Raw genomic sequence first — 24,324 nt, forward strand, 5'->3', positions numbered from 1 at the left:
AGTGCTGTGCGCCAATGCCAGGTAATTAGGAATTGCTAGTAAATTTCCGGATGACTTGAAATACTTGAACAAGAATTCCTAGCCCCCACCCTGCTAGTTGAAAACTGCTTTGTCTGGTGGATCCGGTTTAAAAAAAAAGAAAAGTGGAGCCGACAAGCCTGAGTCTAGCCTACCCACCCAGTGCCATTACTGGCGTTGGAGATAAGGGAAGGAGGGAGGGAGGTTAATACTTTGATCTCCATAAATTAGTGGTCCCGATCCAGATTACACCCCTCCCGCCAACCCCCGTACTTCAAGACCGCGGGAAAGGAGCTGAACTACGCAAAGGCGAATTCCTCCCCGGGACTCCCACCACCAACTTTACATGAACCGAAACAAGACAGGGGAGAACACATGGGCAAATAGACAGCTGGAGCTAATATGCGTTTTGTTTTTCTTTTAACAAACAAGCGGATTCACAGGCACAGGCCTCTCTCTCTCTCTCTCTCTCTCTCTCTCTCTCTCTCTCTCTCTCTCTCGCACGCACATGTGGCGACAGCATCCCTCTCCGGTTGATCTGCACGCGCCCCGCGCCCCTCCCTCCCCGTCGTTCCTACGCGGTCGTTACCCGCCGCCCGCCTCCTCCTCCCCCTCCTCCCCGCTCCTCCCAGGCCCCGTGACGGCTCCCAGACACGCCCTGCCAGGCGGTCGCCGCAGCACTAGCGGCGGCGGCGGCGGCGGCACCGAGGCAGCAGCGCCTGGCGCTGGTCAGCCGTCCTCGCCTGCCTGGCTACCCGCGCTTTCCCAGCCGGCGTGGGATTGCTGGACGAGAGCGCCCAGGAGAGCCTTCTTGCGAGGCAGGGAAGAGGCGCGGCGATGGGCTCGACCGAGGAGCTGCTCGTGCTGCCGCCGCCGCCGAAGTGCGTCTTCGAGAGGGAGTGGGCGCCATCGTTGCCGTCCCTAGGTGGGAGGGCAGGAGCCCCGCACAGGCGGCCGCAGAAGCCTCCGCCGCTTCTTGACGAGGAGGAGGAAGAGGAGAGACAGCAGGTGAGCGGCCGCCTTGCTTTCTTTGCTCCGGCTAGAGGCGCAGCTTCTCCTGCAAAAGGGGGCTGTGTGGCAGCCGCACATGCCTTGCTTACGGAAGCCTCCGCCAGGTTCAAAGGGAACGCGCCACCGAGCCCCACGGCCCTGGGCAGCGGCGCGGGGTCGCTGCCTCTACGCCCTGCCTTTGTGGGCTTTCTGCACGCGCTGCTGGTGCTGCCCTTTCCGAAGCCGTCTCCCCAAACTGGGAACCCCCAGATGTGTTCGGACTGAAACTCCATCATTCCCGGCCAGACGGCAGAGGGACCTTTGGACTCGAGCCGGGCATTGCTTTGTGATCCGATGCCGCTCCAGTGAGCGTGGGATGCGTGAATCTGCCACGCACCCAACCGCACACTGACAAGCGGAACAATACACACCCCAGTGCGTGCACGAGGGGCAGCGCCCCTACCCTCTCCTAGCATAACCGAGACGGGTTTTTTTGGTTGCGCAGGTTGCTTTTTGCACTGGGGATGAGGTCCTTCAAAGGAAACCATAGCTATCATTCTTGAAGAAAGGTAGCCATTATGTTAAAACAAGAGGGCATCTTTCATCAGAGCTGCCTTTCCCCAGATAAGTTTGCGGATTTTAGTGAAGATTCACAGAAAAAGATGTGGAACTTTATGGAAGGGGTGTGGGAACTGCCCTTTGCTAAGTTTTCCTGGTAATCTGTATCTTTAGGAAAACTTAGCAAAGGGAGATGGTGTCAGGAGAAGAAAACAGATACACCCACAACCATTTCTTGTTTGCTGTGCAAACTTTTTGCATAGATGAATGCAGTTGCTTTCTGGAAAAAGGAGACTGAAAGAACTGACCCTCCAGATTATACATCAGCTAAATACCAGTAAAATCTTTGATAGTGCATTTATAAGTACAAGCTGACATGCCCCATCCCTCAGGTGCATGTCAGATGGTGTATATAAGGTGCTAATGCAAATGTTGAAAACTGCTTGGAGGCCTTCACTGACCCCAAGTGTTGGCATTACTTGGAACATTTTAATGAATGTAAAAGAACACTAATGTGAGTACAGCTGGTTGGAATGATGGTTCTTGCAACACCACTTTAGGGCAAAAGCTTGCAAGTTGCTCACACTAACCACTCTTTTATAAAAAATATGTATCTTTGTGGTTAGAAAGCATTAAATGGTTAATCATTTCCCATCCATACTTCCAATTCATATGCTGAGTTATGACTGTGTAACTGATGGTTTGCAAGTACTGGATAGTAATTTAATCTCAAGTGGTTTATCAGAAGTAATAGGGTGTGGTTCTGCTTGTGCTTCTTTAATTTATATATGCATGTGCACCCACAGAGATGGCAATGAAAGTTGCACTCAGTCTGTTGCAGTTGGCCTGACCTGAGGATACCTGATGGACCACATAGCAGTGGAGTAATTACAGGCCGCCAGGCATTATGATTGCTGACTTCTGACCCAAGTTTCTTAGCTTCATTCAGGTCGCATGGAATAAGATAAAGAATGATTCCAGGAAAGGAGCATAAAATAAAAGTGTATCAAAAGAAGATGGTTTGCTGAGTGACATTAGCCCTCTTCACCTATTAGGGCTCTGCTGCACATGAAGCATATGGAGCAGCAATTTCTATCTTCCATCCACATGTAGAAACACACATCTTTATCATGCTTCCTTCCATGGCTTCCACATTTTTGAGAACCCTGAAAAGCAGAGTTCCTGTTCACATGCAGTGTTTGCATGTGTGTTTTGTAGACGTACATTTCAACATGGTAGTGGTGGGGATGGAGCTTCTCACTGTAGGTTTCATTGTACATGTGAAGAAGAACCCTAATATAGGAGGGTCGCTGTTCTCATGGAAGAAACTGAGGAGCAAATTGTAGTTACACTGAATACAATTTTTTTTTCTGATTTATATCCTGCCTTTTTCCTACAAAGAGCTCAAGGCAGCTTACATCATTCTCCTCCTCCATCTTATCCCCACAACAACCCTGTGAGGTAGGTTGGGCTGAGAGTCTGTGACTGGCGCAAAGTCACCCAGTTGGCTCCATGGCTGAGCAAGGACTAGAACCCGGATCGTCTGAGTCCCAGTCCCATGCTCTTAACCACTACACCACACTGGCTCTAAAGAATTTACCCTAACATACCTGCTAAGGAAAACATGTTCTTTGTAGTTGGAATCATCTTGGAAGCAGTCTTTTTTGGGTAGGAGAAAGAGTTATCTTGCTATCTGAAGTTTTTATAGGTACTTGTATCAAAGATAATACCTGCCTGAACATTACACTTTGCTTGGCCTGAGGAATGCTGGGAATTGTAGTACTTTTTCTGTGTAGACATGTAATAGTCTGTGCCCTAAAAATTTCTTTTAATAGGATTGCTCAATAAATGGTTGTGATGTATTTTCTACTACTGGACTTTCACTTTATATCACTTCTCTCTGTGCAGTAAGTCAGAGCTATGATTCGCTAGACGTTTTTGCCCAGACAGATAAATTATGTCACCTCCAGTTAGGAGAAACATGTTCATTACAAGGAACTGACCATGTTCCACAAAGATACATGTGTAGTTTATAATTAGCTGAAGTTTTTACATGTAGAATTGCTGCATGGCATTGCAACAGTCCTTTCTTTGAAAAAAATATTTGGAGCTCTGTATTTATAGCAGTCCATTCTGTTAAGTTACTCAAGCTTTATTCAAGCTTTTTCAGTTAAATTTATGGTTTTCTTTAAATACGTATTTCTATCCTGCTTTTCTGCTTTGTTGTTGTTGTTAGTCCCAAAGTCGCGTCTGACTCATCGCGACCCCATGGACAACATTCCTCCAGGCCTTCCTGTCCTCCACCATCCCCCAGAGCCCACCTAAACTCACACCAACTGCTTCAGTGACTCCATCTAGCCACCTCATTCTCTGCCATCCCCTTCTTCTTTTGCCATCTATTGTTCCCAGCATTGCTTTTCTGCTTAACTATAAGCAAAGACAGCTGACAGACATACATGTGTGCATACACATACACACACGCTACAAAGACAGTGAACATTGAGTTTGAAGACTGTGAATAGTGAATTTGTTAAGATGCTTTCCTCCAAGTGAATTATTACTTGGTCTACCTTAACTTCAAGTCTCGTTCTGAATCTTTATTTCAAACTTGATTTTTTAATTGCATTGCATTACATTTATATCCTGTCTTTTTTTTCCTGTAAGGAACCCAAGGCAGTTTATGCAGTACTCCTCCATTTTGTCCTGAAGACTGAGGACAGTTATGAAAAGGAGATAATAAATTAATTCATTTAAGTTTTCCCCCATTCTGTAAAGTTGAAATCATTTCCCCAAGGTGTGTTCCTAGTAGGTGCTTTATGCTAAAATATGTGTAGAGGGGAGGGCTTGCCACATTACCTTTGCCTTCATCACCATACACCACTTTAATCAGCCCCCAAGAGCTTCTTAAAATGAAATTTGCCCAACGAGTTGAAAGCGGTTCCTCATCCCTGCTATAAGAGGATGATGCTTGCCATTTTGTATGTGAGATGTTGCAGCAGGTGGCTTGACAGCTGACATATGGAGGCATGCAATGTCAGCACATTTTAACTGAAGTGATGGAAGGGACACCCCCTTCCCCAGGCTGTGAGAAGAAAAGGACAGAGCCTTTCAAATAATCAGGGCCCCCAAAATTAAGAGAGGCCTAAACTTCTTTTTTGAAACCTAGCTTTTTTCTATGCTAGTGACTCAGTAACACTACTCATATCACTTGATGTGTAGTGTTCTGCTGGGAACTTCCAGTTCTCAAAAAACACTGATGAAAGTGAGAGTTTGCAACACCTGGAAGAAAGGCTAGAGTTCTGTGGCTTCAAAATTATGTGATGCAACCTAATTGCCTAAACAAGCTTCTCAAGAACCTGGATTAAGGGTGCAAACCACTGCCCTCTGTTCTTGATGTATACTAGCCTCTGAACTCTGACCACAGTGACCATTCCTCTGAGGTGGCCCATCCCTTTCTTCCCTGTTTCTCCTGCCCAGAAGCTGTCCCATGCGACCAGCCGGCCCCTCCTTCCTTGGAATCTGCACACTGAGCCTCTTGTATTTAAGCCAATAAACTCCCCAGCACTCCCTGCCCTGTCCTGCCGAGGAGCACAAAGGTGGTTGTACTCGTCAGCGGGAGCTGTGTGGGGCATGCTGGGGCAAGCTCTTGCGAGGCCGCCAGCCCAACCCGCTCTTTTCCTGAACCTCAAGTGGACAGCAGAATGGGCTGGCAGCCTTGGGAGAGCTTGCCACTATCATGCCCATGCCAACTATGTGATCAGGACTTGGGTGGGGAATGGGGGAAGTTCTGCTCAGCAAGAGGGCCACAGAATAAGGCCTTGGAGCGTATTGGTCCACCCCAATCTATATGAAGCAGCACAGAGAGAGAGCAAAGAAGTTAATGGAACCTTCTAGGCATCAGCTCCAGCTTCTTCCCTGCCCTATAGGTCCCATGGAAAGACATTTTCCAAGGCAAATTTACAACCAGAGAGGCAGCCAGCACCGTTCTTTCTCTGTCAGGTGTGGTGGGGCGGGCAGGAAGACTTGGCTGGAGTGCCAACCTATGGCACTTACAGATGATATCAGAAGGGCATAGAATTTTGTCTGTTTCTTTTTGTGGATGCTTCTGAGCCATACCAAATCTGGAAAACAAAAAATTTCAATAACATTTTAGCATTGCTGAAGAAAATACTTTTATAGTATGTGGAAAGTCAGTGGTTCAGGAAAACAAAATTAGTTCTAAAGCTCCTTCATCACTGTACATCTGATGTGGGAATGAGAATGTTGATCATAATTAAACAAAAGACCACTTACATGTTAAGCAGTATGCCCTTTCTGCCATCCAGGTCTCAAGGCCATTCACAAAAAAACTGTTTACAAGGTCTTGGAGCAATGAATATATTAGCATATTTCTCATTGTTACTTAAGTTAGTGAAGGAAAACTCAAACAAGGCTAGTTTACACAAGCTTATGCCATAATAGTAGTGTTAGTCTTTATGGTACCACAAGACTTTTTTTTTTCCTTTTCTTGCTTCAGTAGACTAACATGCTTATTTATTTATTCCCTTTATATTTCTCCAATGAACTCAAGGTGATATAACAATTCACCTTAATCTACCTGTGACCCAGGATAGCATGAATTATAACATTATAAACTGATCCCATCTCTCACTTTCTCTTTGGATATTTCCAGTTTCTCAATATAATGTTGGAAAATAGTAACATAGCTTTAACAGTATTCACATTTAGAATATGAGTCATTGAAGAAAATGTACGGCATCTGTCTTTTATAAAGCTTCAATACCAATTGCAGGAAATTTCTGTCTCCTAAAACACAGATCTGGTTGGTGACTTCAGTGCATGGTTTGCCTCAACAGTAGAAGTTTTAGAAGATAAAGATCTATAATAAGTGCACATAATTCAATAAACAATGTGCATTGTGTATGGTAGGCAATGGAAAAGTTTGATAGCCTAGCAGAGAGACAGAAAATGTTCAATAAGTAACTTTGGTCTTTTTTGTATTCCTGCATGAGAGGAACATTCAATAATTAGCAGAACATCTTTTGTGGTTGTTATAGCTATTGTTATAATTTAAACTCTTTTATAATCCAAATTATTCTAATATACAAATATTCTTCCTGTTCTAAGAGAGATCATATGATCCTTTAATAGCAACTAGTCAGGACTTGTTGAGTTTTCCTTTTTGACTTTTACTCCAGAGTTGATTTTGTTTTGTTTTGTTTTGTTGCAAAGTCATGTCCAACCCATCACGACTCCATGGACAACATTCCTCCAGGCTCTCCTGTCCTCCACCATCCCTTGGAGTCCACCCAAGCTCACACCCACTGCCTAGTGACTCCCTTACTCCAGATTACCATAGCTAAAATTCTATGCACAGAAATCTCTTTGTGGGAATTGTGGCGGAAGGACCTAATTTGTCCTTCAAGTATGATTTCCAAGTTAAATGTTCCCTTCTCTTCCTGTGCCCTTTGAGCAGCATTTTAAATATTATCCTAATTACTCTGAGGCTGTTTTTGTGAAGTGGCTCTCAGATGACAGGGCTAATATATAAATGACTCTAATTTGGTGAAGGCCAATCAAAGAATTAGCAATGAGCAGGGTGCCAGTTCTAGGTCAGAATCCACACAGTCTGCCTGTGCCCATGACTGTGGGGTCGCTTGCACATAATCCTAACTTCATTGAAAGCCATTCATAAAAAAGCAACTCTCCTCGTATACCAAGGGCACCTGATGTAGATAAAATATATGTGGCAGAAAGAAGGTCATTTTTGTTTCCACATAGCCCCATCTATGTTTGTGTGTGGTGTTGTTGTTATTCTGCATATTGCTTTTTTACATCATATACTCTGTCATGTACACACTTCAGCATACTTTAGACCTTGTTCAATAAGTGCAGCTTGATGCCACATGCATTAAAGCAGGGGTAATCCTAGTTCTACCAGGTAAATGTATAGGTAATATCCATTTACCTATCCGTTTAAAAGGGCTTAGGGTACAGTCGTTAAAGATGCAGTTTCACTTCAAAGGCTGCATAAATATTTTTAGATCACTAATAAGTATAGCCACAGAACTGGCAGTAATACCCATGTGGGCTTTGGGTGAATTTTCTAGAACTTTAGCTTTACCCTAAAAGATACTTTTCTGAGTTTCAGGACAAATCATTCATAGAAATCTGAAATGTGCACATTATGGGGACTATTAGAAGAAAGAGACTATGTAAAATATGTATCCCCCCCCACACACACAGAGAGAGAGAAAGCACCCTAGAACTGTGATTTACTTTCAATCAGATCTGGATTCTGCAACAAACAGCACACCGGACAAGAGCCAAATTCTAGAATAAGGAAGAAAATCTTGTCACAGTCTTACACACACAGTGCAGCTGTTGAATCAGAAGCAAGTGGGTAAAAGTGCAAAGTCATCTGGGGAAAAGGGACTTCCTAGATTACTTCCATACCAGTAGATCTGTTTTCATGAAGCCTCCCAGAGTAAGGCTGGCAGGGCAGGCTAGGAAGGTCGACTTTTCCCTCAGCAGTTCTACCAGTGTAGAAAATGCATAGCTTGCTCTGCAGATCAGCAGGCTAGAGAGCTTGCCCTCCCTTACACCTGGTCACAACGGGATGTTTGCTGAGGCTGAAGAGCAAGATTGCTATAGTCACGCAGGCCGTATATGATCAAATCAGTTAAATCAAAATGTGCAAATCTTTCAGTAATTCATAACTACATTCTAGAAGATTGACTACATGCTATACCAAAAGGAAATATTTACTCTTGTTGAATTTTGTCATGCTCCTAACTGTGGCTTTTACCTGTGAAATAAACCATTGCATTTTCTGCTGTTCAGAAACCAGATGTTGACAGCTTATATGTTACTTTATTCTATTTTCCAGCCTCAATGGGAGAGGTGGGACTTTGCTGTGCTCAAGAGGTGAAAAACGCTTGCGTAATGTGTTTTCAGAGATGCGAAATAAGTAATGGAATACCCATTATCTCCCTCAAAGTCACAAGAATATATGTTAGTGAAGGTTAAAGTTTTATAACAACTGAAGAACAGTGTGGCTAGTCTTTCAAATAAAGGAAATCAGTACAATAGCAACCTTGTAACCACACAACTAAAGTTTCAGAGGTGGCTTCCAGGGATAATATTTAGCTATTTAGAACACACACACACACACCCAAAAAATAGCATTTGCAAATCTACTGGGGATGAACCATTAGTAACAGAGCCTGCGAGAGATTAGTACACAAGAGCTATTTCATTTAAGAGGGAGGCTACCGTTATATGTTCTGCTCTGTCTTTGAAGTTTTACAGCTCTAGCACCATGCTTAAGAAATATTTTTTCCAAACATTTATACTCTTTCATATATTACTTCCAGACCTTAAAAAGATAGGTTCTTCTGGCAGCCTGCATATATTAACTTCAAGTGCTGGGATCAGTACATGTGAGTAGTTAAATTCCAGTTAAATGCCAGAAGACATTTTATAAATCGTGTTTATTGGAGCTCCTGCAAAAGATTTGCTAGATTTTAGTGTGCATTTGTGTATGTCTTTTCCCCAGTGCTTAAAGGTAAGATAGTGCACCAAATGTCCCCTTAGTATGTAGGAAGTGACCTTTTCAAGTTGCCACAGCTGGTCACTACTTAGATTTCAGCATCTGACTCAGCTTGTTCTTGCTGCTGGAGGAGGCTGTGGGGTGCGGGGGGGGGGGGGACCACACTCAGCAGAAAAGTAAAGCACCTGAAAGTCTGCTGGCTGCTGTAATAAGTAAGACAACCATAGCTTTATCCACTGTCTATCTTGTGCTACTTTAGGGTAGAAAAGCACTGAGGCAAGAAAATAAGACCCGTGTGGGCCAGTAAAATAAATGAAGGTTTAATCTTGGAAAGCATGGGAGTAATTCACAAACTTAATTATTGATGTATAAAATAGCCTCCCAGTTACGGGTTTATAAATGCTTTGAGTCTGGTTGAACTGCTAGCTGTGGTGGGTAGGTTCCCAAAAGTTGCTTCACCAGTGGAATACACTTCTGCCTATTTAATTTCAGCTGATTTTCCTCCAGCTACAGTCTTTCCATGCTATATTTCTCACATTCAGGAGCAGGGAGTTTTTTTAGAGGGTAAGAAAAAACTATGGCAGGAAGCAAGAGAAACACACTTAAGTTGTTTTGAATGAGTAGAACTTGGTTGGCAATAATGTCACTTCATCCCAGAGTCACTCAGTACTTTCCAAGTATATCTAACTTAGCATTTTAGGGGCTAAATGGTACTACTATTCTTTTGTAACTTTATTTCCTTTTCTAAAACTTAAGAAATCATGCCATCTTTGTTAAGGAAATGTATTTATATAAACTCAGTGTTTTCCCCTGGGGTACTGAACAGTTGCTATGAATGATGTCTGTAGTAAAACTTCCAAACCAGAATTTTTAATTACAATTTTTGGCTGATGAGGGAAGTGGAAAAGAAAGCCATCTTCATGTATGTAATTTTTAAATCGTTGTGTTTCATTGTACAAGTCCTTAGAATTAATTGTTGTTAAAATAATTCTACCGTAATTCAGAAAGCTTATGTCACTTTTTAATTTTCAGTTTTTCTTTTTTAACTATGTGAGAAGGGGAGGGTTACTGATTCACTTTAGTGTTCATTCATTCCATATCCCTGCAGCTTGGAATTGTTCATCTTTTCCTTGAAACATAGCAAATATCATTTACGTATGTAGACCCAGCAACCATGGGCATCATTTTCTTTCAGGCAATTTCTTTCCTTTTGAACTAAAAGAAAAAAGTGGTAAGTATCAATACTAACTTGGAGCAAGGCTACTCCTCAGTCCATTATGGAGATTCAGAATATTGTATCAGTGGAGAGCAATATGATGTGATCTCAAGTGCTTCTTCCTTTTTCGAACCAGCTTGCCTATCCAGCAATTATTGCACTATATAGAGTAAAATTATTTGTTGCAACACCTTGACCATCATTTTGCTTGAATGAGAAATTAGTGTAATGACCTCACAGTTGCTGCACTCTTTTACATCTTCTTTCTTAGGGGTTGGAATGTATATTGAACATTTCCAGTCTGCAGGCTGTTGTTTTGTTTTCAATATTTCTTGGCATATTCTTGTTGGGATTTGGACTGATTCAGCCTCAGCAGCTTGAAATAGTTGTATTGGTACACTATTTCTCTGGGTATTTTATTCCTTTCAGGTGCTTTCAAAGCAGTTTCAGTTTGCTTTTTACTCTTCCAGGCTCTTCTGCATAGGATCTGTCATCTTTTTGTCTTTTACATATAGTTCTTCCATATAGTGTTTCCACCATTTTTTTTTAATTTTTTTTCTCCTGATCAGATAGTTAACCTAGGCTTGAATTTCCCTTTGATTTCTTGGCTCTTCTGAAAGTGGTCGTCTCTCTGTCTGTCTTTCCTTGATGGTGGTGGTGGTGGTGATGGTGGTGGTGGTGATGATGTTCTATTTCTTGCACGGGTAATTGTATTAAGCTCTTTTTTGTCTATGTGATAGTCACTGAAAAGTTGCATTCAGGATTGTGACCATTATTTCTTGCCTGTCTTGTGCAATAGTATTTCTTCCATCCATCTAGCCCTTTTTCTCCTTTTTGCTACAGGAATTGTCCTCTTTCATTCTTCCCTAATATCTTTGGTTTCACTCCACAGTTCTTTTGGTTCATAGTCAGTTGCATTCAGTAATACAAACCTGTTCTTTATGTGGACTTCAAATTCCTGGAGATGTTATTTGTTTTCTGGCACTATTTTGCTATTTTTCAGCTTAACACTGACTTTTGATATTAAGGGTTTGTGGTCATTACTGCAATCTGCTCCTGGTCTTCTTTGTCAGTGAGAATACAGCCTGTCCAAATTCTGCTGCTTCCAATTATGTAATCTATTTCATTTCTGTATTGGCCATCTGGTGCTGTCCATGTGTACAATCATCAGATCAGCATCACAGAATTCTGTGGTTTCACACAATTCTATGAGTCATTCTCCTGCTTCTTTTCTGATCCCAAGGCCAAATTCTCCCACAGCATTTGATTCTGCTCTTTTTCCTACTTTTACATTCCATATACCTATGATTATTGGCATGTCTTGGTGTGTTACCAATTTCCTCTCACATGCAACATCCAACTATATTTCTTCAGCATTTGTTGTTGGAGTATAGACTGGAATGATGGTTGTCTTGATAGGATTTCCAGGACTTGATATTATTCATTTGGACTTTGCAGCTATCTTTTGCCTGTGTTACATCTTACCTCAGTATTAGAGCCATTCTGTTTCTTCTGAATTTGCTATTTCCAGAATAATACAGTTTATCTGACCTAAAATGTCCCATTCCAGCTTACTTTAGTTTTCTCTTACCAAGTACTGCAATGTTTAACCATTCCATTTCTTGCTTTATAGTTTCCAGTTTGCCTCGATTCATACTTGCCAGATTTCAAGTTCCAATTGTATGTGTCACGCAGCATCAGACTTCCTTTCGCCTCTGTACATGTCAGCAACTAGACTTCCTTTCGGCTTGATCTAGTTGCATCATTAGCAGCAGCACTATTCATACTTGTCCTTTGCCCTTTCCTGGCCAAGTGCCTTCTGACCTGGCACTCATCTTCTGGTATTATCTCTTGTTTCATTTTGCATTGCTGCATCATAGGATGTACAAGGTGAGATATTCAGAAGTGGTTTATCATTGCCTTCTTCCGTGCATTTCTAACCAAAGTTAGCTTAGGTATTACTAGCATTGTAAGCAAAAGTTCCTCTACCAGTGTCACCTTCAGCTATCACTGCTTCCCCGGAGCTGTCCTTCAGATGTTTCTCTGCCCCCATCACCTTTGGAAATGTGCATTCTCTTCTGCTGATGTGAAGTTGCATTACTCCTGAAGAGAGTAGATTCAACTTAGTCTGGTGTCTCAACTTGACCTTTATACCTTGGGTGACCCTGCAAGGTGACTGGCCAAGTGAGATACTCTGGCCATCTGCCAGCTTTGGACTTGGCTTCTTTGACACTCCGGAACCCCCACACCGTGTTGAAGAGTGTATCCAAGTAAAAGGTGTTGCATTGTTCAAATCCCATGTGACTTCTTTTTCTCTTACGTTACTTAATGTAAATTAATCCAATACATAGGGGTTTATGCTCCTGCTTCCTTAAGTGCTTTTGGTTTTATTTTATGAAATTCAGAAAGTTCTGGATGAACTTAATTCTAGTTTTGTGGAACATTTGCTCCATTAGAGTGCTCAGTTGCCATACCAACATGAAGAAACTCGGCTGGAGTAAAGCTCTGAGTGGCATATTGGAATGTTTCTTGAAGTAGCACTTGAATGGTTTCTTGCATAGCGGCTGCTTAGCTTTTCATTTAATGTATTCCTTATCTCTGGTCAGCATTATCAGCTTAATACTGTGCCTGTTCTTGTTTTTCTTTCCAAAAGAAATAAAAAATCCATTTATTTGTACTTAAATATCATTCCTGACTGTTCAAGCTTTACTATCTTATTTTTATGTGCACACAAATACAAAACAACATTAATAATTTATTGATGTTACACTGCATTTAAAATTTAACAAATCTCTAAAACCTTCGTAAAGCTTATTTGCATTACAAAATCTGTTATTAAAGCTTAATTTTTACAATACCAGTTCAGAAGAATTATGTATATTAACATGTTCCTTTATAAAATCGTATAGGAGTTTCTTAAGAATATTACAACCTTTTCTGGAGTTAAATTCTCATAGCAAAATCAGGAAGCTGGCTTTAGTTTTGAATGGCCACAGCAGGACAGTCTATGTAATCAAAATAAGCCATGACTTAATCCCTGTGGAAACACGAATAATGGCGGTGCAGAATCCTGTGTCAGTACACTTGGCTCCATCCCACAGCAGTGGTACAATTGCATTTGGAATTGCATACCCACCAGCATCTCGGATGGAAACAACCCTTCCTGAGTGCAGTTATTACTTATTGCATCCATTGTCATTTCATTATTCTAAGGAGATTAAAATGGTATACTGGCTCTCCACCTAACACATTTATCCTCCCAGTAATCCTGAGAAGTGGACAACCCAAGGTTACCCAAAAAGCTTACTGGCTAATGGGGTTTTGAGGTCTCTTGGTGGCGTAATGACTACAGCACCCATTTTCTCATAAAAGTGGCTGCAAATCATTTACCCTCATTACCCTCTACATCTTTAATATAGATGTGTTTGTGCATTCTGGAGCTGGTTATAGATTAACTGCAACTGCAAACACATTCACCAACATTTATTATATAATCAGGTTATGTGGGAAGGGATGGAAGGAAAGTCAAACTATGCACCCACATTTTGTGTTGGTGTGAGTGCATTTTAAGTTTTACGCGTAGTTTATGATATATGTGTATAAACTGTGAATCATCTAGAGCATGGGCCCTCAAACTAAAGCCAGCAGGCTGGATCCAGCCCGCCATGCTGATTTCTCTGGCCCGCCTCAGAGCTTTTGGACTCGTCCGGAGAAAATGATTTTCCCTGCCCGTCTTCCCTGCGCACGCGTGCAGGGAGGATGGGCGTGATAGTGGTTGTGCTTGGCGGGGAGATGGTCACGATTGCGTCCGCCTCCCCCTCCCCGAGTGCGCCTGCAATCACACCTGTCTCCCCCCCGAGCACACCTGCGATGGTGCCTGTCTACCCCCAAGTGCGCCCATGATTGCACCAGTCTTCCCCCCAGCACAATTGCGCCCATCTCCACCACCCCACAGCACGATCACGGACATTGTAGCTATGTCCCTTGAACATGGACATGTTCTTCCCCACCCACCTCTGCTGCAGCCCAAGTGAGCAGAGCAAACATTTTTTAATTTTTAATTATTTTTATTTTAATTAATTTTAAATTATTTTTAAAAATTTTAGTTAATTTTAATTTATTTTTATTTTTATTAATTTTTAATGTGCAGTGTGCATAGGAAATTGTTCATATTTTTTTCAAACTATAGTCCGGGCCCCCCCCAACAGTCTGAGGAACAGTGAATTGGCCCCCGGTTTAAAAAGATGAGGACCCCTGACCCAGAGAGCCTCTGCTCCCACCCACACAGCCAAAGATTCACCTTTGGTTACCCAACATTTGCCTAAAAGATGCTACAGAGTCCCAGGATGAAGGATCTGTGTGCCTCCAGGTGTTCGACTATAACACCCAGTACTTCTGACCATTGAGCAGGCTGTTAGGCGTTGAAGTCCGACCCTGCCACAGGCAGTACTTTACCAGGTGAGGTGCTGGGAAATATAGGGACTGTTCCTGTGAAATGATGTGGAATCCCTAGTTAATTGAACATCTGCCATGCTTCTAAACTGCTGCATGGTTCAGATCTCGGGGACAGCTTTGTCAGCATGAAGCTGATGTCTCACACTGTATTTCACCAGAAAGCCTAGGCAAACACAGTGAAATGTTTCCCCTTAATACTACAGACATCTGGAGAGAACTTTACCAAGTTCATTGACTAGGTCAAAACAGCACTGCAAAGTAGCAGGGTTTGAGGTGGTAAGAAAAGTCCTGAATATTAATAAGGAAAGAAAGAAGAGTAACACTTGCGACTTAATTCATTCTTGGTTACCCTCCTACTTTAAGGAGTCACATAAGAGTAAACAAAATATGCAATTAGTTAAAAATGTTGAAACCCACAAACAAATTGCTGAGTTTTTTTGAAATAAGAATTTTGGGCACAAGCACGGACTTCAGATATACAGCATTAGATCATTTTGCCTTCTCAGCACCTGTTGACACCCGAAGTGAAAAAAATGAGGGCAAATTATGTATTCTTGCTCACACACTCACTTTCTGCCACTGCTGGGATAGCTTTCAGTGCATTATTGTAAGCTGAAATGAAGTATTTAACTAATCTAATGGACTTAATCAAGAAGCAACAGTGAGAACTGGGCACAGAACCACTGATTGGTTCAAAATTGAGAAAGGAGTTTGGCAAGGCTGTATACTGTCGCCCTGCCTATTTAACTTATATGCAGAGCACATCATGAGAAAGGTGGGCCTAGATGAATCACCAGTTGGAATTAAGATTGCTGGGAGAAATATCAACAACCTCAGATATGCAGATGATACCACTCTCATGGCAGAAAGTGAAGAGGAACTAAAGAGCCTCTTGATGCGGGTGAAGGAGCAGAGCGCAAAAGTTGGCTTGAAACTCAACATTAAGAAAACTAAGATCATGGCATCCGGTCCTCTCACTTCATGGCAAATAGATGGGGAAGAAATGGAGGTAGTGACAGATTTTATTTTCCTGGGCTCCAAGATCACCGCAGATGCGGACTGCAGCCAAGAAATTAAAAGATGCTTGCTCCTTGGGAGGAAAGCTATGGCAAATCTAGATAGCATACTAAAAAGCAGAGACATCACCCTGCCAACAAAAGTGCGTATAGTCAAGGCTATAGTTTTCCCAGTTGCAATCTATGGCTGTGAAAGTTGGACCATAAGGAAGGCTGAGCGCCGAAGAACTGAGGCCTTTGAATTGTGGTGCTGGCGGAGAATCCTGCGAGTCCCTTGGACAGCAAGGCGATCAAACCGGTCAGTCCTAGAGGAGATCAACCCTGACTGCTCTTTAGAAGGCCAGATCCTGAAGATGAAACTCAAATACTTTGGCCACCTAATGAGAAGGAAGGACTCCCTAGAGAAGAGTCTAATGCTGGGAACAATAGATGGCAAAAGAAGAAGGGGACGACAGATGAGGTGGCTAGATGGAGTCACGGAAGCAGTTGGCGTGAGCTTAAGTGGACTCCGGGGGATGGTGGAGGACAGGAAGGCCTGGAGGAATGTTGTCCATGGGGTCGCGATGGGTCGGACACAACTTCGCGACTAACAACTACAACGGACTCATATTTTAAATAGTTAATTGCTAGTGGTATACACACTCTCCTTTTAATCACTTAGTCATCATGTTTGGCCAGTTTTCAACTCACTAGAACAAATGCAAATGGAATGACTCTTACTATTAACAGTCTAATTGAAGCATCAATATAGGAATTGAGTTTGACTAGAAACCTAGGCTTGCTACTGCCTACTTCAGAAACATTGCTTTATGATGGACATTTAATCACTGTAATTTACAAGCCCAGCCTTGTGTTGCTGGCATTATTGACCTGTTGACTAAAATATTGATGAGTAGCTTTTTACTGTTTTGTCTGTCTTTAATGGAAGCATTAGCAAATTCATGTCTGTTGTCTGCTTCATCTTAAGGCATGGTTACTAAAGCATCCTTTTATCAAAAGCTTTGCCATCGAAGCTTTATACAGGATTTTTAAAAGAATTATAAAGAAACATTGCAGCTATTATTCAGCAGTATGAAGGGAGGACATGGAAAAACAAACGAGGAAAGGTGATTACTTCTCCATTCACCTTGTCGGAAAACCAGATACACAGTTAGGTAGTTGGAGGTGGGAAATACAGCATTATGAGTTGCAGAAAAGACTATGGCACCTTGTGGTGATAAGGAAAAAGAAGCATAGTGCTGAAAAAAGGGAGAGACCATAATTAAATCCCAACTGTCTGTATAAATTACAAACTACTTCATACTGGATTAAGTAATGATAGAAACAAGGGAATTTTCTTGTACAACTTTTGAACTGCACACAATGCACAGACTTCAGCTTTGTTTTAAAAGCATTTTGCAAATTTGAAACTGAATATTTAACCAACAATGAAAGACAGTGTTCATTTATTATGGCAAAAGGAATTGCAAGAAAGCATTGACATACTTGTGTATCAGTTGATCCAGACTGTTGAACTTATTTTTTTTTTCTTCTGACTGCAGGACCAGCAAGATGAAAGAGACAGTAGTGCTGAACCCATTACAGATGATTACAAAAAGATGGGGACTCTCTTTGGTGAGCTGAATAAAAGTCTCATCAGCATAGGCTTCACAAGGATGTATTTTGGAGAACGAATTGTGGAACCTGTAATAATTATGTTCTTCTGGGTTATGCTCTGGTTCCTTGGCCTGCAAGCTCTTGGACTAGTTGCTGTCCTGTGCCTTGTCATTATTTATGTTCAGCAATAAAATACAATGGATGGTAGATGAATGATTATGTCATATTTTGGTGGATTTATGTTCCTAGCCAAACAACAATTGTATGTTATAAGCTGCTATGCTGAACATTTTATGATAATTAAAGTTAATGCACTTTCAAACTGCCATTATCTTTGTAACTAAAACTGATGCAAAAAACAATACATCAGGAATAGTTAAGCAAACGGGGATCTTAGTTCCATCACAGGGACAGTGGAAATAAATACGGAGAAAAGCTACTGAATCAATGTAGTTCCTGTGGACACATTCTGGTAGCTCCTTAAGATATAAAAAAACAAACTTGTAAAAATAAGTCCTGTGATTTTCTATTTGTGCTCTGTTTTCTTTCAAATAGTATCTTTTGTATTAGGAACTAAACTTTAAAACCACAGTTTGTATGAGGCTTTTTTGCTGCATGGTTTTATATCATCCTGTAAATCTCTGCCAACTTCAGCATCGTGTTTGTACATATACAGCCATGTTAAGTGAATCTGCTTCTGGGTGGCTAATGTCATTAATGCTTTATAAGCATATAAGAAACATTATCAGTTTGGACTTCAGATAAATGGCTGAACTTGCATCTTTTCTTCCACATCAGGTTTACTTTTCCATCTTAACACAGCTAGGGAGTTACCATTGTACCCTTAAACAAATTAGACAGCTTCCTCTTTTGGTGGAGAGGTGACTTCCTAAATTACTGCTTCCTAAATTACCATATCCTAACAGAGTTCTTAGATGCACAAGGACAGCAGATGTGGACACAAGACATGTTTCCTTTTTAGTAATGGAAGTAAAGATTCACTTTTAAGGGATTAAAAAACCCAAATTCTCCTAGGTCTGAACTCCTGAACCCATCCTGAAATTGGCCAGTTTTTTCTCCAAGCCTTATGACTCAGAATGTTCCTGGTCCCACTAGGACCAAAAAAGGCCGCTGGAGATGATTGCAACATCCAAGACCATCATGGATGGTAGGAAATGAAATTAATAAAATTCTTAGCTGGTTAGAAAAAGCAATTCCATTCCCAAGGCATGCTTCTTGTAAAGCAGCTTATAATTTAGTATCTAACACAGTTCTCTAGTACTTGCAGAATGTTTTTTAGTGAAGCTGGGCGGGCATTTCACATTTACTTGATGTTATGTATGATTTCAGTTTTATTGATTTGCAAAGCAAACACTTTGAATGAGAGAGCTGAGGAAATAATAAAGGAAAGAGTAAATCATCTATGTCAACCATAAAAATATGCTGCCCATGCAGTCCTGTAGTGCTCTGTCAAAAATGGAAAGAGTCTTCCATGCACAGTGGAATCTTTGATCTACTGAAGGCCTCAGCTAATGCAAAAGAATGTTACCAATTTGTCTACTCGCTGCAGCTACTTCCCATGCTGTTCTGGAGGATCCCCTGATCTTCCAGAGCAAATTTGAAGGGGGAAGAGGGAATTGGAGAAAATCCACCCTTTCTGTCAGCAAAGGCTTCCACTAGATTAAAAGCCCTTCTGTATGAATCACCATTGGAATAATTGCCCAATGAAATGATAAGCTTTTATTAAATTTGTCCTGTAAGATAATATATTCATACGTATAATATAGATCACATCACTGAATTCTGCCTGCATCACAGGTGTAATACTTTGGCTGTATATTTTTTTTAAAGTGGGTTTAGTTGAAATTTTTAAAAGGTCAGCATAATTATTTTGCACTTTTAAGTGACTGTCTAGGCTCCATTGTATTAAGTAAATTAGTTGATGTCATCAGCATTCAGATAAAGGCACTTTATCTGAATAAAGTGATGAATAAAGTGCTTCATGCAAGAACAGTTTTGCCCCTGTGTTTCATGCAAATTTATTTTTTTTAAAAAAGGGAAGAGCTTGACCTCACTAGTTTTGTTTTTGTTGAAAATACATAACATTGAAAAATCCTTGTACTCAGTGCAGCCATATGAAGACTAGTGCTTTGCAAGATAAAAGTGTTAAAGATTAAATATATCTCAGGTAGTTGCTATAGTTCTCAGACATGCATCCAAACCTCACATACTACCATTAGCACTCCTTTTAATGAGAGGAGGAAAATCTGTGCCTATGAAGAGATGGATGCAGAGAGCAACATCTGCTGAAATGAACAAGGAAAGTCCCTACACCCAGGAGTGCCATGAGAGCATTAGAGCTAGAGTTTGGGAATTAAGATGGCATTCTTCTATTAATTTTGTATGGCCAAATATCATCATCATAGTATTTCACTCTCCTATTTAGAATTTGAAAAACATTTTGGCAGAAATGGGTTATTCAACATCAGTGAGAAACAGTGTTGCAAGTTTTGTTTTTTAAACGGTATTGCTATTGCTAGTCAGATTAAAAGTCTAGTGTTTTTCTGGTGCAAACATTGTAGAATCATTGGAAGTCGTATAGGAAAGGAACAATGTTGAACTGTTGCTATGTAAATGTTTGTTGTGAAGAGAGTAACCCTTCAACTCAAATCTCTTTGTTATTTGTATATATTTAGGTGAGGCTATTTAAGGTAAATTCTATTTAGACCACAAAAATAAGTATTAAAATTGTTTTGATCCATATTTTGGGGTGTTAAATGATTATCACTCAGTACTATGTATTTGTATTGAGTTGGGAGCAAAATCTTTCAAACACATGTAATTGCTTGAACTGTCCAGATGTACCCCAAAACTGAGCAAGAGCCAAAGGACCTTGCACTATATTTCATGTGTAGATGCTTCATTCTTGAAGAATTTCCTTGCACCCTTCACACCCACATGCAGTCTAGTGCTGATGGATGCAGTCCGGCTCATGTTTGGAACCGCAATGAGGTGACAAACATTAGTTTTGATAACTCAAACTGTTACCAGACTGGTGGAACCTCACTCTGAAAAGCTGTAATACAAAACAAAAACAAAAAACCTTCCTTCAAAATGTTTGTATAAAAGTATACTTTGAGAATATTCTGTTCTGTTTTCTAATAAAATATTCTCTCATTGTACAAATCGTTCCTGCTTGATATTTTTCATGAGTTACACTTACCGGCATAGAAATTTGTAAAGGCACAGCTATATTCTAAAATTCTTTTGAATTCAGGAAAACCTCCAGTGACTAGAAATCACTGTCACTACACTAGGCAAATTTTCATTGCTGCAGGGAAGAAAATTACTTGTAAAAGCTTATAGTTTAGAATATCAAATAACCTTGTTAAATTTATGGTCTGGCATCCTTGCAACCCAGTGGACAGCAGGTAAGGAATGTCCAGTGTAAAAGTCCATAGACTCAAGATTTTAGAGGAAGCAATTCAGTTGATTGAGGGTGCAATCCTATGGAGATGCCTGTAATTCTCTGAACTCAGAGGATTATGGGTCTCCTCCCTGACTTCTTGACTGCCCAGTAAACCTCTGAGGTTGCTTTTGCCAACTCAGATATCTGGTACATTCTTTTTGTGCCGGCTGACAGGGCAGGAATGGTACATTAAGTGCGGAGTCCTGCCTGTGATCTTAGAGCTGTTTCTGAAGATCAGAGCTGGGGCTCTCACAAATCCTATGGCCTATGCTATTGGAACTCGGTGCTTAAAAAATACTCAGACAGAAAATACTAGCTTGAAGGTGAACATAGTTGCTTTTTTATTTAGGAATTATTATAAATGGTCCAAGATGGTCATAATCCAACAAAATATAAATGGTTTAAAATTGCGTTATTATGGTATGGAAACTTCATTGATAAAGCCATCAATATAATTTTAGTGATATTTAATATTTCTTATCCTTTGGCCATTTTTCACTAAGTTCTGTTTATCTAGTTTTCAAACTGATTTCCAACTTTCCAAGCAATTTTAAATGAAACTATATATTATATTTATATTGCGATTTATATCCTGCCTTTTTCCTACAAAGGGCTCAAGGCAGCTTACATCTTCTCTCTTCCTCCATCTTATCCCCACAACAACAACCCTGTGAGGTAGGTTGGGCTGAGAGGCTGTGACTGGCCCAAAGTCACCCAGTTGGCTCCACGGCCAAGCGGGGACTAGAACCCGGATCTTCTGAGTCCCAGTCCCACGCTCTTAACCACTATGCCACACTGGCTCTCGATGGGTTGCAAAGTCCAAACTTCAGATCCGATTAGACCACTGCATTAACAAACACAAGCCATTGTCTTGGTGTGGTGCTGTTATATAAAACTTGTTGGTGTTATGGGCAGCTCTTAAAGTACTAGGTAGGGGGTCATTTGGGCTAATTTTCCTTATAAGAGCTTCTCCCATACACAAAGCTCAAGTGGGTTTTGAGAACTGCCTCTGCAGTGGTTGTGCAGGGCTTGGAGATGAGAGTGTGGATGATATCTTGTGCAGAATTGTGTATTTGTGAAATGAAAGGTTGGTACTGTGATACTGTGTCATGAGCCTGATTGCTTCTTTCAAAATCAGAACCACAAGATTTTAGTATACTGATACTCTTAGTATGGATTAGGCTGGCAATATGCTTTCCACACCACCTCCCAAGTTAATCAACTAAATGCAGGTCCCAAATGGCTCTGCTAATATATTTCTCCTCAAGTGAGAGATGAACCAATGCAGATATGTTGGCCTACAATTCCCAGCAGCCTACATTGGGTCTCCCTTGTTAGTCAATATAGCCAATGGTGATGAATCCCTGGGATCACAAGCCAAAACATGTGGAGTTGTCCATCCTTAAGTGATAAACTTCTGTGCCGGCAACTTCCATGCAAGAAATCTTAGTACAAGCCAGGATCAATACCAGTCTTAAAGAGGCTTCAATGAATGCCTTACCAAGATGCTGAGGCATGAAATACATCGGCACACCACCTCTGGTGGCTGGATAGTTGTTAGAACAGGCAGTCTGGTTTACATTGCAAGTACTTGAGCGGAGCCAGCTGGTGCCGGAGGTCAGACCAGATGGCCCGGGAGGCCCCTTCTGAGTCGTGCTGTTTCTGTATTTCTATGTTTCTATGCTACTTGCAGGATTTGTGAAAGGGACCACTGCAATCATAGAAACCAGCTAGAAGCTACAGGAGATACTATAAAGCACTGCTCAGCTCTGCCTCACTTTTCTGTAGCAACATCATTGTTTGTGGTGACTAATCCATGGTCCTAATCAGGCTTCTGCCTCCAGTCCTGCAGTATTTTCACTTGTTCATGACTCTGCCTTGCAACTGGTCCTTCCACAGCTTTGCCAGTGATATGATGCTTGCCTGTGACTGATTCTGCTTTTGCTTCTGGATCTGCCACACCTTGATGGTCTCCAGTCCTTGACCCCTTCCTCTGGTCCTGCTATGCTTTGCTGGGATCTGAGCCTTGCTGTTATCTGACTTTGCCTTTGTCATTGCCCTACTGGATGTTGCCAAAATTTTTGTCTGCCTCTGTCACCCCTGGTGATCCAATTGTAGATAACTGCTGCCTATGTCCCAGAGCACACAAAATGGTGGGGTATGTTGGATACTGTTCTTTAAATGATGGCTACAATCCTAAACATTATCCCCTGTCAAGGAACAGCTACTCAATTCAGTTAACTAGTCGAGGTCCAGACTACAAGATTGTTACGTGGGCCAAAGTTTGTGTCAGTATTTTACTTTCTTAATTCCTTTTACTTCACCCAACACCTCCTCCCTGTTCATAAAACAAGTTTATTTCGGGTTACTTCAAATGTACAACACCACATAATTTGCACAGAAGGTTAATGCTAAAGCAAGCTGATCATGTTTAGGTATGGACTGCATTTCTTTTTATCTTAAAACTTCAAAGTGCTCAGCTTGGTTGCAGTTCTTTTGATGAACGGAAACACTGAATAGAAGCCTGAAAGCACTTGTGTGCAGTTTAGAACTGTGCTCTTTGCAGGTGACGGATCAGAGCTGCTGCTTCTTAGTGCTTCGTGGCCTCTGTGCATCACACATATGGGCTCTGCACTTGTGTGGGGCCTGTTGTTGGGATGATTTTCCTAGCTGAGTTTGTTTTGGTGGGAGCCACCCCCACCCCCAGTATATAAGGGTGGTGCTTTCACCGTTTTCCCAGTTCTTTTCCAACTGCTGTTTTGGGTCCCTCAGTTTCTCATCCTAGCGTCCTTTCACTTTTCCTCAGCTTTTCAAAATCTTCTATTACTCACTCTTGATCTATATTTACTCACTCTCGAGCGATATTCCTCTCTTTTTGCTCATTTTTTCTCATCCCGTCTTCTCTCAAAATAGCAACCCCTTCTACTGTATCCTACTGTGTCCCCCACCCCCTGATGGCCCTCAAGGCAACATTTTGGAAAGGTGTACAGTGTGGCATTAAAATGTGGCATTAAAATGCAACTGGCAGGCATTCATTATACCTGTTTCATTCAGGTGAAAACCACAGAATGGACTCTTGCCCCTCTTGCCAGGTGTTTACCCGGCAGACACACAAGAACCACAGAATGGACACCTGAAAACTGAAATGTGGAGCCACACCTTCACGGCAGTACTACCTATAACCTAAAATAAACAAGCTACTAGCATGTCTTTAAAAACTGTATACTTTTGATCAATATTTCACTGTAAGAATATGCAACTGGCACTACTGAAGTCCAGTATTCAGAGAATACACTGGTTCAGGCTACAGGGAAACATTTATGTGCTACACTATCTTCCCCACGACATAAATATGAAAAACTGGTTTTCCAGCATTTCTTTTACCTGTTAACTTGTGCATACAAAAGATGGTGAGGATGCAATCCTGTGCGTATTTAGGCAGGAAAGAGGCCCA

The 24,324-nt window shown here is 41.4% G+C and overlaps 1 protein-coding gene across 2 annotated transcripts; it reads left to right on the forward strand.

Moving 5' to 3' along the window:
* The first annotated feature begins 732 nt into the window (after positions 1-732).
* On the forward strand, positions 733-22,842 carry FAM241A (family with sequence similarity 241 member A). Of its 2 annotated transcripts, XM_044429313.1 has the most exons (3): positions 733-1,026; positions 17,347-17,419; positions 22,564-22,842. In XM_044429313.1, the coding sequence occupies exons 1-3, from the start codon at positions 856-858 to the stop codon at positions 22,602-22,604; spliced, it is 285 nt and encodes a 94-aa protein (XP_044285248.1). In that variant the 5' UTR covers positions 733-855; the 3' UTR covers positions 22,605-22,842. The 2 variants fall into 2 exon arrangements, with proteins under 2 accessions (XP_044285248.1, XP_044285247.1); XM_044429312.1 differs by lacking the exon at positions 22,564-22,842 and having other exon boundaries at positions 17,347-20,583.
* The last annotated feature ends 1,482 nt before the right edge of the window (positions 22,843-24,324 follow it).

This window comes from Varanus komodoensis, unplaced genomic scaffold, assembly GCF_004798865.1.
Source record: "Varanus komodoensis strain SLA01 unplaced genomic scaffold, ASM479886v1 scaffold2, whole genome shotgun sequence".
NCBI lineage: Eukaryota > Metazoa > Chordata > Lepidosauria > Squamata > Varanidae > Varanus > Varanus komodoensis.

Bases quoted from the DNA above. Each gene is read 5' to 3' on its own strand.
- FAM241A (XM_044429312.1), top strand. From the start codon at position 856: ATGGGCTCGACCGAGGAGCTGCTCGTGCTGCCGCCGCCGCCGAAGTGC. The intron at 1,027-17,346 runs GTGAGCGGCCGC...TTCTGACTGCAG, and splicing joins AGGAAGAGGAGAGACAGCAG to GACCAGCAAGATGAAAGAGA.